At 49.0% G+C, this 12,874-nt stretch overlaps 3 protein-coding genes across 5 annotated transcripts in view; all 3 read left to right on the plus strand.

The window, feature by feature from the left end:
- Positions 1–12,874, plus strand: part of HOXA3 (homeobox A3) — a 47,944-nt gene that overhangs the window by 1,459 nt on the left and 33,611 nt on the right. The gene's annotated exons all lie outside the window — the stretch shown is intronic.
- Positions 2,655–5,062, plus strand: HOXA6 (homeobox A6). The gene is made up of 2 exons (XM_056857226.1): positions 2,655–3,326; positions 4,803–5,062. Exons 1-2 carry the CDS (start codon positions 2,870–2,872, stop codon positions 5,060–5,062), a joined length of 717 nt encoding a protein of 238 aa, XP_056713204.1. The 5' UTR covers positions 2,655–2,869.
- On the plus strand, positions 6,987–9,478 carry HOXA5 (homeobox A5). 2 transcript variants are annotated; one of them, XM_056857225.1, is made up of 3 exons: positions 6,987–7,793; positions 7,851–8,026; positions 9,196–9,478. In XM_056857225.1, the coding sequence occupies exons 1-3, from the start codon at positions 7,354–7,356 to the stop codon at positions 9,444–9,446; spliced, it is 867 nt and encodes a 288-aa protein (XP_056713203.1). In that variant the 5' UTR covers positions 6,987–7,353; the 3' UTR covers positions 9,447–9,478. The 2 variants fall into 2 exon arrangements, with proteins under 2 accessions (XP_056713203.1, XP_056713202.1); XM_056857224.1 differs by having other exon boundaries at positions 6,987–8,026.

Raw genomic sequence — 12,874 nt, forward strand, 5'->3', positions numbered from 1 at the left:
TTATTGAGCTAAATGTTTGGCAGAGTGAACGTTGGGGAGGGTTTTTTTTTGCTAACACACGTTCAACCTAAACAATGGCCGGGATAGCGAGAGCTGTTTGGATTAGCGGCTATTAGCTAAAAGTTGCTTCCTGTTACATCTCGGAACATGAGACGGATTTGTAAGTGGATTTGTACCTTGAAGGAAAGAGGCTTTTAAGCTTAAGAGGGTAACTGCACAACACCCCCCCCCCCGCACCTGTATTCGAACTTTGTTTGACCGATAGTTTCGATTGAATGGAAAGGCTGAAGGGGGAAACCCTCGTGGTGTTAGAGCGGTAGTCACATTAAAAAAGAAAGAAAAAGGCATCCTTCTATTTAAAGGTTTTTTTGGGTTTTTAAAACAAAATGTTTTGATTTGAATGGGTCTTTGCATGGGTCTGTTTGTTGGGTCTGTTTACCTTCTTCCCCTCTGCGGTGCTCCCGGCAGACGCTGCTGTTGAGCAGATGTGGGTCTCGAGGGCTCTGCTTGGGGGTGGGGGCTTGACTCATAACAGTCGTGGATGTTATTCATTCATTGGAATGAAACCACGATACTGGAAGGGGGGACAGATTAATCTGCTAGATAACCTACTTTCGTCGTGCTTGCCTGCTGCTCTTTTCCTTCCCAGAGATGTTTTCTTGGATTATTCTGATCAATTTTGCCACTGGCCAGTTCAAAAGAAATTCAAGGGGATCCTCGGCGTCTTCCCCTAATTTAACCGTCCATTTCCTAGCATGTCTGGGTTTACAAGCCTCTCGTATAGGCTTTGTACGGGGTGACCTGGGTTGGGAGGGGGGGGAGCTTCCACCTTCAAAAGCAAAAATCTCACTGTGCTAAAACTTTTCCTAAAAGTGGAGACAAGGAAGAGAGAGACGTTGCTGTAGTTTGGACTGGGGAGACCCTTTTCAGTTCTGTCTCTCCTGATTACTGCGTTAACTTCACTAAAAACACTTATTTATTTTTTATTGTTGTGCTTGCCTCGTCAAAATCTTTGAAAGGCAATGTATTTTTTACTTTCAGTTATGGTTGTTTTCCTTTTAAAAACAAACCTGATGCATATTTCCCCCCTTTATTGGCAATTGCACTTATGGGTTACGTTTGAGTTGCTGTTTGTGGCTAAGAATGGGACAAGTCCTTTGGCAAAATAAACCATTATTGCAGGCAATCGAGAGCTCTCTGGGAAACTCCAGTTGAGGCACAAACAATGTGCACGATTGTAGCGGTGGGAAGGGGGGGTTGTTTTAACTTACTGCTGTTTTATAGATACCGTAATCGGACTCCGGAAATGAAACAATCCAATCCGAGTCTCAACAGCCACAAACCCCCCCGGGTTGCAAAGCCAATTGAGGGCCGGTCATTACAGAGCCCATTCAACCCGGCCAGTAGGTTTAAAAGCAGAAAGTTGGGGCAAGTGTGAAAACCACCTCAATTGGCACCGAGAGGAAACGGGCTGGTGGTGACCTGCCTTTAGAACTGAGGCCGAATTGGGGAAGGGGAGACAAATAAGGGGCTCCCTTCTGACTCTTTCTTTAAAGCCCCCTAGAACCGCAGGCCCGAACTGAAGCTTTTATTTTAAGTGAGTCTGCAATTATTTGCAACGATAAAACGGAAAATGCAAAGTCAGCGGTTGGCTGGTCTAAAAAGCGAAAAACAACCCGGTTTAATTAAAACGTCAGAATTCACAGCCAAAGGAAGTCATTTTTGAAAGTGCTCCTGGATCCAGGCTTTGGGAGGGGGAGGCAGGGGAAAAGACCCGGCCCTCTTTGTTTGTTTTTCTGCCGGATTCAGAGAACAACAACAATATATTTTTTTGAAAAAAATAATTGCACAGCACTCAACCGGCAGACCGAGGCCTGCCTTTCCTGTGATCCTTCCCTCTCTTCCAAACGCCGGGTCGCCGGCTCGGTTACTTTGGAAAGGATTTTCTGCAAGCGCCCAGCCGAAGGAAGAGTTGCTACAGGAAAAATGCAAACCCCTTTCTCTTGTCCGGTTCCTGCTACGCCCCGAAACTGTCCGCGCTAGGCTAAATGTAGCCGCGTCAAAGGGAAACGTTTGGGGCCCGCGACTCCGGTGCGGAGCGACTTATTCCTTTGGGGTAACTCAAGCGAGGAGGGGAGAGGGTAATAACTGAATGTTTGAGGGGAGAGCCCCTTTCTGACTAAGCGTCCAGGCGCTTCTTCTGGATTTCAGATGGTTTAAAACTGTCCTTTAAGAGAAACATACAAACAAACCCCAAAGCCTCAGGTAACACAGGGATGGCTTTTAATCGACTGCCGTGCTTTCATCTCTGGGGAGGGGGTGGTGGAAAGGAACAGCCATCAAAAGAGGGGCAGGGGAGGATCCTGTCCTGCCCCCGAACTTTGCAGAAGGCCCCCTCGGATTCCAGCGGCCAGGTGCCCCCTGCCCCCAGGGCACCCTCCGTGCCACTTCCTTGGCGCAGCCGATTAACTGACCCTGAAACCCCCCCTCACACACCACTCCTGTCCACGCACACTCACACGCACCCTCCCCCCCCCGTCCTCTCCCGCTCCGGCCCCTCCCTCCCCTGGCACTTGGGAAGGTGGCTGCCGTGCGTTGCCATCCATCTGCCGGGCTCCGGCGGCGGCGGCGGCTCGGGCGGGGGGGGGGGCTGTTGTTTGTAACTTTGCTGGCTCGGTGGCGGCGGGTCCCAGGGGAGAAGGCCCTCCGCCGCTCGCTCATTGGTCGCCCCGCCGTCAGCTGGTGCGATTTGCTGCTGTCGCTTTTGGCGCTCGGCCATCCAGAAACAAACCACTCGGATGACTACTAATAGTTATAGCCAGATGTACTAATACACAACAAATCACGGTCCGGGGTCTGGGGAGCGCCCATGAGTTCCTATTTCGTGAACCCCTCTTTCCCGGGGAGCCTGCCCAGCGGGCAGGAGTCTTTCCTGGGGCAGATCCCCCTCTACCCCGCCGGCTACGAGGCTCTGAGGCACTTCCCCGCCTCTTATGGGGCCGGCAGCCTGCCGGACAAGAGCTACGCCTCACCTTGTTTCTACCAACAGTCCACCAACACGGTCCTCGCCTGCGGCCGGCCCTCCTCCTATGACTATGGGGGCTCCTGCTTCTACGCCGACAAGGACCTGGGCGGCGGCGCCGCCTCGCCCTCCGGCAGTGGCAAGCCCCGGGCCGGCCACCCAGGGGACCCTCTGCCCTGCTTCGCTCCGGACCAGCAGTACAAGCCCGAGAGCGGGCCGGCCAAAGCCCTAAATGACGAAGGCGGCGACCGGAAGTACACCAGCCCTGTTTTCCCCTGGATGCAAAGGATGAACTCGTGTGCTGGTAAGTCAGGGGAATGCCATCGAGAAGGGGGGTGGGGGGTGGGATGGGGTGAGGGTGACGGGGGGGCGAGAAGGGGTCCCCCCCATGGAGGGAGATCGTTTTGGGAATGGATATCCTTTTTATTCGGGCTGTCTCTGAAGAGCAATGAAACCTGCAAGCCAATGGGGTAACCTGAGACTTGTCCCCACGTTCTTTCCCTACCTGATACTTGAGCTACCTTGAAGAAACACTCTTTTTCTCAAAAACAAACTGCCACCAGCTTGGGCCCATAGTGGAAGGCTGCATTCCTAAGCACACTTCAGTGGAAGCCGGTTCCATTAACATGAGTATGATGGACTTCCAAGTGATTAGCTCTCAGATTTGATAGTAATAGTCACAGTGCTAGTGTGACAATACACAGATTCCTCATTCAGTGAGACTCAAAGAGCGATGCTGAAGATGGTCCCCTCTCTATTGACTACTCCATATATTTGCAAGACACTCTATCTCTGCCCCCTCCCTTCGCCCACTCATTAGTGTATAAGTATTAGCTACTGAATGCACGTTTTTCTATCATATGTGCGCGCACACACAAATCATGGGCGTGGGAGACTGGCAGTGGAGAAAGAAACTTGATCAATGGGGAAACTCCCATTGATTTCAATGGATCAGAATTTCAACCTCTGTCCTCCTTTATTTGTGGAACTTTAAAATGGATAGCAAAGGGAGGGAGGGAGACCTGCAAGGAAAAATATAAATGTAAGAGGTTCTTCCCTAAAGTGGCATGGCTTTTAAAAAATCAGCACTGTAGGCACTACAGTCCTTTCAGAATACACAATGCAATCCATTTCAGCCATGTAATAGTTTTAAAGTGGACTTCTTATTTTAAGAAAACATGAGTAAATTATTATTTCCCTAAAACTAATTCATCTCTAGGCTTACTTGGAAGAAGTCTTTACTGCAGTCAAGGAGACTTGCAAAGCATTTAGGCTGTGGCTGTCCGTTTGCTGAAGTTCCGTTACCCCAAAGGGTCACGATTCCCTCTCAGTTCAAGTCCCACTCATTTGATTAGTAGAGGATTAAGTCCAGACACTTGTTTGGATCTACCGCTAAAATCAGTGGGGCGTGATGATGAGGCTTGATTTTGGTTGGATCGTGCCCAAATATTCTTCTTGGTGCTTGCAGCTTCCCTACAGAATGTATCACGCAAGGTCATAACAGTACATGCGTGAGCTTTTGGGAAATCCCCATGTCCAGCTCTGTGTGAAACCCAGCTGTTCCTTAATCTGGTTCCCAAAAATCTGCTCCTAAATTAGGAAGTGAAGGACGTTTATAAACATTAGGTCCTACAAATCTGAGAAGCTCAGGGTCTTCTATTATAGAATCTGTAGGGAAGGGGGGAAATAAGTTCCCAGGACTGGGAGCCGCTTCTTGATCCTCCGTAGCCCACAGCATTAGGCCCGCTCCACTGAGATCTGACTGTCTTTACTTCCACAGGTACAGTATATGGAACCCACGGGAGACGGGGCAGGCAAACCTACACCAGATACCAGACCTTAGAGCTAGAGAAGGAATTCCATTATAACAGATACTTAACCAGGAGGCGACGGATTGAGATTGCAAACGCTCTCTGCCTTACCGAACGACAAATTAAAATCTGGTTTCAAAACAGACGCATGAAGTGGAAAAAGGAAAGCAAACTGATCAATTCAACACAGCCCGGCAGCGAAGAAACAGAGGAGAAGCCAGGGGAGTAAAACCACGCTTAAGCAAAATTAACAGACCTTGCCTTGGTGTCTTGAGCCACTTCCCCCTCCTGCCCCTTCCTTTCCCGGTCCTGCGCTTCTTTTCACTAAACTCCCCCCCCCCCCCAGCTTTTTTGTGTCTTTTTTTTTTTTTTTTTGTAAAAGTCTGGTGGTTCTGAAAGGCTTGATTAAAATATATTACATATTTATATATAGATATATTTGCAATTAACTGTGAATTTTCTGGATCCATAGAATTATGGAATGTAGAAGGGCGTGGTGCGCGTGGTCAGGTCCCCGCAGTAGAGAGGGTTGTGTTGCAAGCGCATCAGATCTGAGCGCGGTCCCCTTTTTTGCGAACACACCGGCGCAGTTTGGAAAGGCCGGGGCACCTGGCTGGGAGAAGCAAAAAGCACAAGCCCGGCGCCTGGAGGAGAGGACGCCTCCCCGCTCTAGAGTGGCCAGGGGGGGTGGGCAGGCATCTGGGCAGCCTTCGCTGCTAGCCCGGGGTTGGGTGTTGCTGGCTGCGCTACAGCCTTTCACTTCGGCACAGAGTCCCTTCATTGGGAAATAAGATCCCCCGGTTTCAGCGGGGCTGTCCCGGCATCCTGATGGTACTAAAATGCAATAGGTGAAGAAAATGTCTCTCTTTGTACATTGGATTCAAAGATATAATTAGGACAATAGAAGCGAGAAGGGGTGGTGGTGGCCAGATGGAATATTCAAGTGTGGTTTTTTCCTTTCAAAAATTATCTTTTAAAACGTTGATGATTCGCCAGCTGTATTTCCAAAGTAATTAAAAAAAATACTCAAAACCATGTTTTTTTTTTAAAGTCAATACTGTAATCACAACGATACAATGGTTGGGGTGGGGAGTGTTCAGGGAGGCACATTTCTAGAGTTCTTGTTAGAACTAAAGAAAAGGTGCTTATTGACCACCCGAAGAACTTTTTCTTCATTTTGGGGTGCAGTGGAGGGCGTTGACAGTAGAAGCTAGGAAAGGGCTAGAATACTGAACGGAGGGCTTTCTCCCTCCCCTTCGTGTTTCTTTAAATCCCATAATAATAATAATAATAATAACGGTAGTAATAATTTTGAATGGCAGTTCCAATCATAGGATTTCATATGGATTGTTATTGATAGTGGAAAGAGAGGACAGCGTCCTCACAACAGCGCAGAGAAAACATAGCATCGTGTATATATATATGTATGTATATGTGTTTGGCGTTCAATATATATATGTATGTATATATAGAAACATGAGGATCTTTTTTTAATATATATATGCAAGGTGCTCCATTTGGGTGCCGGCTCTGGATATTTTTAAAAAGTGAACTCTCAAACGATTTCTTTTTTGCCAGCGGATGCGTTATATTTATGCAAAAAGAAAATAGGAGGGGGGGAGAGCGGATCCCAATGGCGATGGCTGTGGTTAAATTCTATTAGATTTTCCGCCCTTTGTAAAAGTATACCATGCGACACTTCTATTGAAGTCGAGATGCTATTTCAACTCTCCATGTCGTAAAATACAGCTCGATCGATGCCCCCCCTCCGATTTTTAAGCGCTGCCTCAGCAGTCGGTGCGGGAATGCTGAGCTTTATCCTTTCCCCCCTCCCCCCCAAAAATCCTTAAGTCTAAAAAAAACCCTAAAGTTATTTCGCTTTGCGTTTACAGTCTCTCGCAGACTATAAATGGCCATTACTTTAAAAGAAAAAGAAAGGTTTCAAAAGAAATCGTATTGGAAAATCAAGGATGAATATATCCCCCCCCCTTCTGCTTCTGCATTCTTGCCGGTTTTGTGATCTGGAGCCGATAGCCCTTAACAATCGGTACGTACTGATGGGGACTGTGAGAGAGAAATGCCATAATTTTGCTATAATGGGCTGTAACCTCGATTCGACCCCAGCCAGCCTTGCTGCAGCCCCTGGAGGGAAGGGTGAAGATCTCGCTCGTCTCCAGAGGGTGGCGCACGAGGCCGACTGACAGCCCGCAGCTGGCGGCGGGTACCCGCGCCGCGGGCACGCGCCCCGGCGCTCCAGCATCCACCCCGCTCCCCCCCCCCTTCATTTAGTGCACGAGTTTACCTCTAGAGGTCATCAGGCAGGATTTACGACTGGACAACAAAAGCACGTGACATGGAGCCGTACCCCATATTTGGGTGCCTACGTAGGAGGGAACCAAGTACATGTCCCAGTCATTTCCATAATTCATCATAAATTGTGCAAGGGTGCTATAGACGCACCAAAAAACCGAAGCAAAGAGCCACAAATCAAAAGCCCCCCGATCAAAAAAAACAAAACAAATGAGCTCTTATTTTGTAAACTCATTCTGCGGTCGCTACCCAAATGGCCCGGACTACCCGTTACATAATTATGGAGACCCCAGTGCCGTGAGCGAGCCGTTCCGGGAGCCCGCCAGCATGCATTCCAGCAGGTACGGCTACGGCTACAATGGCATGGACCTCACCGTCGGCCGCGCGGCGTCCGGCCACTTCGCGGCAGGAGGCGCCGCCGAGCGGGGGGCGCGCCCCGCGTACTCGGCCAACAGCGCCGCCGCCGCCGCCCCCGAGGCCAGGTACCCCGGACGGACGGCCCCCGCCGCCGCCGCCGCCGCCGCCGCCACCCACTCGCCGCCGCCCGACCCGCTGCCCTGCGCTGCCCTGGCCGCCTCGCCCCTCGCCGGCGACGCTCATCACGGCGGCGGGAAGAACTCCGCCGCCGCCAACTCGACCAGCGCTTCTTCGTCCACCTCCTCCTCCAGCACCGCCGGCAGCGGCAGCGCCGCCGGCAGCAACCCCAGCGCCGCCGGCAACCCCCACCTCGCCAGAGACGGGCTCAGCACGCCGCCCGGCCCCGACGACGACGCCCCGGCCGGCGGCGAGCAGGCGAACCCCCAGCAGAACGACCAAAGCGCCGCCCAGCAGCCGCCCCAGCCCCAGATCTACCCCTGGATGAGAAAGCTGCACATAAGCCATGGTAAAAAAAAGCATGCCCGGGTCCCAGCCCGGAGGGGGGGCGGGGGATAGGGCTCTCCAAAGGGAAAGCTGGGCTCCAGCAGAGACTGCCAGCTCCTGGAGGGGTGGGGGGGCTGGGGGGGGGCGCGCGCCTGACAGCTCTCTGTGTGTTGGGAGGTTGGACCCTGGACGCGGCGGTGGCGTCCGAGGCGAGTGGGGGACCGGGCAGGGCGAGCCAGCCTCTTCTGACAACTCCCCCGAGTCTCCAGGGCTGCGAGGTGTCGTCCTCGCGGTGGTGGGAGAGAGAAAGAGGGACCTGAATAGTGAGTGTCAGCCTCGGTAATTTATGGCGAGGACGGTCCAGTGAAAAACAGCGTTACTAATTATATCAAAAAAGAAGTTGAGCAAATAGAGAGAGAGAGAGAGAGTTGGAGGGGGGATTTCTCTGGGCGGAAAGGAAGTCGAAGGAAACTTCAGAAGGGGGGGAGTGCTGCAGTCGCCACGAATTTGGAAGTCACCGGCCATTTATGCATGGGAGGTTTTGCCTTGGATTTGCTGCTTTCTAGATGCACACTTTACCTATCTAAATTCTCAAAACTCAACAATAAGCCCCCATGCAGAGTTCTGAGAATTCGGATGGGGAAAATGTGCCTCTAAAGAGCAGCAAAACCTCCCATGCATAAATGGCCACTCTTACTTCCACCTAAAGTCCGCCTTCGATCTAGGCTTGGAAAATGGTGCTTGGAGGGGGATGTGGGCGATCTCCTTTTGCAACGTGGTCTAATAAGCAGTCAAGAAACTAAGTCCAGAAAAGAGAACGCCCGGACTCTAACCCTTCTCATAGGAAGGCAGTCCCTCGAAAGCATAGGATACTTACTCGCCAGTAAGCATGGCTGAAGGGTCTGGGGAGGGAAGCCCCGCATGATCGTTGCCTCAGTTACCTCTGGGTTGAAATTCGCCAGTACATAGTTCCAAAGGGGGGGGGGGACGTTTCAACTTCACAATGCTGAATATTATTTAGGAAAGGAGAAGGGGGCAGGGACGGGTGGGAGGGAGGTACTTGTTGAGCCTTTCTCCAAGTAAACGCAAATAAAACCAACCAGAGAAAGGGGGGGGGAGAGGCAGAGGTGGCCCAGGAAAAGAGCAGGTCCCTGTCTCCCAACTCTCACCCGCTTCCCTTTTCTGTTGCAGACAACATAGGGGGCCCCGAAGGGAAACGGGCTCGGACTGCTTACACCCGCTACCAGACCCTGGAGCTGGAGAAGGAGTTTCACTTCAACAGATACCTGACCCGCAGGAGGAGAATTGAAATCGCACATGCTCTTTGCCTCTCAGAGAGACAGATCAAGATCTGGTTCCAAAACAGGCGCATGAAATGGAAAAAGGATAACAAGCTGAAGAGCATGAGCATGGCAGCCGCAGGAGGAGCTTTTCGCCCTTGAGAGCAACCCCAGCCCGGCTTCTTCCTCCCCGGGAAAGGGAGGAAGGGAGGGGGGAGGAAAGAAAGTACTGAGCAGTATTATACGAGCTGACCCGGCGTGGAAATGTCAGTCGCCGGTTTCTTCTCCCTCTCTCGTCCTCCCTCTTTCCCTTCTACGTCGACTTGCCCCCCAACTTCCCTGGGAGGCTTCCCCCGAAGACGCTCCCCCGTCATCTTTTAATCATGAGCCTGTTTAATTGAGCCTACCTAGCGCGTGTTACCAGTAGATCTGCTTCCCCCACCCCCCCCCGTGCATTTCTTTGTCTTGAATGGCTTTGTCTTGGGGGGGAAATGTAGATGTTTTAACTTATTTATATGAAGCGAGTCGTGTTACTTGAAGTAACTGTTTAAAAAAATGTGTGGGGGGGAGAAACCTACACACTCACAGGAAGGCCAGGAGGGAGATCTCTTCCCCTCTTCTCTCTCTTTCTCCCCCCCCCCCGCCTGTTTTAGCCCCCATGTTCTCTCTGTGTTGCACTCCGCTTGTGCTTAACTGTGCATGTGTGTTCAAAGTGTCAGTGTCTGTATAGCTCCAAGCTGTGGCCAAGATTTCCAGTCCAAAACTACCTAAAATTCCTGTGTCATTAATGGCTGTTGTAGAGGTGAAATGATGAAATACAACTGAACGTGTCCTAACGTGTAGTGAATAGTGAATCTGTGGCGAAAACTGTGATTCCAGACAGTATGTCCTTGCTGTGCCTTTGTATATGACTCTTTGCACGAACTCTTAGAGATGGCTTTGATTCAGCTCAGCTCCAGTAACGTCTAGTTCTTTCCTTCCCTCCCCCCTTTTATTTTTTTGTGAACAAAGTTAAAAATAGAGTCAAAGTCTGGCTATTTGAGCAAACATGTGATCGGCTTTTTTTTAAGAAAATGTTTTTTTTTTTAAGTACTGACTGGACAAATAAACTTTCTATTGTAAGTTTTTTTTCCCCTCTCTTTCTCCCTCCCTCTTTGCGCCTATTCTGGTTTGTGCCTCCTTAGTTTTGTCTGTCCCAACAGAGCAAACTTGGAGAAGAAACTCTCTCTAATGCAACTCATCCCAGTGCAATTGTCCAACACACATCTGGAGCTGTTAAGTTCCTCTTTGGATGGAACATTGTGTTAGGTGGGTAGAGGGGGGAAACAAGCTGAAGGGCGGCTTGCTTGCTGTTGGGAAAACACGCTGCCTTCTTCGACATTTCTAGATCCCGTTTATTTCCTGGTAGATCTCACCTTGTGCCTATAGACTTAGGAGACCAGCCCTCCAAACTCTCTGCACCATCCAGCAACCACAACACCCGCTCGCCCCCATTATCACCCCACTTTCCTCCTTAAATTGTTTTGGGGTCGGTTACTCTTCTTATTAAATTTTGCGACAGTTAAGTTTTGCTAGAAATGTAAGGTTACTTACCCCCACCAGGGCTTGAATGGTTAACTCTTCTGAGCTTCTAAGAGCAACTAAAGATTTGCACATTTACTGACGGGCTACACTGATGTCTTCCTTTAAAAGTTATAAAACAATAAACTTTATAAGGCCCAGTTCCGGCTATATGACATTTGGTGCCAAATGAATAGGGTTTTGTCTATGAATTAGATCGTAAAATCATCCATAGAACAGACAGATAGGCTCACTGGCTATAAAATGTCACGTGGTGCCATTAAAGTAAGTTTTATGGTTTTCGGGAGTTGTCATCCAACATTATATGCCACATAACATATAATCTCACTGACGCTGGACTTCATTTGACTCTTTTGCAGGCTACGGGTGCTTCCTGGTCATTCCAATTGTCAGGTTTAGGTACAGAAGTATCTATTGCCCAAGTTCTCAATATCTCTGTGAAAAAAAATGGCTCCTTGCAAGTTAAGGTAAGTTTTGTGTACAAGTTGCTTAAGTTTATTTGTACCGTGGAGAACGCGGCTTTCCTCACCTGGGGTTCTTGAATGATCACAGTGATTTCTAAAGGTTCTCTCTTAAAGACGCAGGTTTATAGCGGGGGAAGAGGAATTTCCCTTCACTCTTCTGTAATTCTTCAGGCTCAGCAGTTAGCAAACTCAATATTTTATCAGTCAAATCTAACTAACCCACAATAAGTGACTTTGGCAGAGATGGAGGTTTGAGGCCTAACTTTAATTACTTTGACTACAGCAAATGATAATGACTTCCTTTGCTTCATGGACTTTCCAGTTTCCAATGATTTTGTTTATCAAGGGACTGAGACCGCAGGCGATGTTTAAAAGGAAAGGCTACAGGCGATCTGTAGAACCAATATCCCTATCTCTGTGGATGGTTAGAATTGGATAAACTTTTTCCTCTTAGAAAATGGAAGTTGCTCTTGGCGCTGTTGCTTTTGTGTTTGGATTGTTGTGGATTTCTCTGTGTTCAGAACCGGCTCTACCTATATGCGTGTGTCTCCATATACATATACTGTAGATTCCTTGCCATGTCAGTGTATTTTCACCAGTTTCTCTGTTCTGGAAGGACCAAATTGACTGTAACTTTAACAGGAGCTTCTACATCCCATTAGAGTACTTGAAATTATGAAAGACAACCAAGGTTTATAGGCGATTGTAAATAATGCCCCATTTATATAGATATCTTTATTTTTTTACTGGCTAGCAATTGCAGGGTAGGCCCCAGCTGCCTGTTTATTATCAGCATTCTTTTTACTTAAGTAGACTCTTCTCACCAGAGTGTGATTACTCAGCAATAAACTTTATGGCCGGATTTAACTTTAGGTCTTTGAATTTGCTGGGTTGAAAGAAAGCGCGAAACAGCAATCCCCTTTTTCCCCCTGCTGCGTTTCTTCCCTTTCTTCATTGGTAGCATTGGGGTCAGATCCTGGAAGTCCATACCAGCCCTAGGCAGGCCAGTAATGTCTTTGCATTTCCTAGCAACTAAATTCTATGCAGGTGAATTAAGAACTGGTAAGACCAAACCTAAATACTTTAAAAGAAAGGGATAGACTGGCTGATTCTTTAGTTTGTAAAGTGTTTAGATTGGGCTGCCGAAATATTGGGGTTTTAAAATGGAGCCTCCCCTCTTACTTGATAACAACTTGGTTGCGTAGCAGTATAGTGGTTTTACTAGATTCTTTCCTACTAGTAAACAGTCTATTTGGATCCTCAAAGAACAGCTTTCTTCCGGTTGCAAGAACTCTCCACCTATCTTTGGTCAAAAGAAAGCCTGGCTGGGGGCCATGAGATTTCCTCCCAAAAGCGTAAGATTTCAACCAAAGAGCCCCCCTTTCAAGTTTCCTAGTATATTTTTGCTTACCTCACTTAAGGCCTGAAGGGCGTCGGACAACCTAACCTACGCTAACTGTATAGTTTAAATGTACTCTACGCCAAGAGATGGCCAGATAAAAGAACCTCTTCCTTATGCTTTGCCTCCTAATCTAAACACTTTAG

The sequence above is a fragment of the Euleptes europaea genome, chromosome 11 (genome assembly GCF_029931775.1).
Source record: "Euleptes europaea isolate rEulEur1 chromosome 11, rEulEur1.hap1, whole genome shotgun sequence".
Taxonomy (NCBI): domain Eukaryota; kingdom Metazoa; phylum Chordata; class Lepidosauria; order Squamata; family Sphaerodactylidae; genus Euleptes; species Euleptes europaea.

What these genes read in the sequence shown, in the direction of transcription:
- HOXA6 (XM_056857226.1), top strand. Translation starts at nt 2,870, where the DNA reads ATGAGTTCCTATTTCGTGAACCCCTCTTTCCCGGGGAGCCTGCCCAGC. An exon ending in AAGGATGAACTCGTGTGCTG is followed by an intron (nt 3,327 to 4,802) that starts GTAAGTCAGGGG and finishes TTACTTCCACAG; the next exon opens with GTACAGTATATGGAACCCAC.
- HOXA5 (XM_056857224.1), top strand. Translation starts at nt 7,354, where the DNA reads ATGAGCTCTTATTTTGTAAACTCATTCTGCGGTCGCTACCCAAATGGC. An exon ending in AAAGCTGCACATAAGCCATG is followed by an intron (nt 8,027 to 9,195) that starts GTAAAAAAAAGC and finishes TTTCTGTTGCAG; the next exon opens with ACAACATAGGGGGCCCCGAA.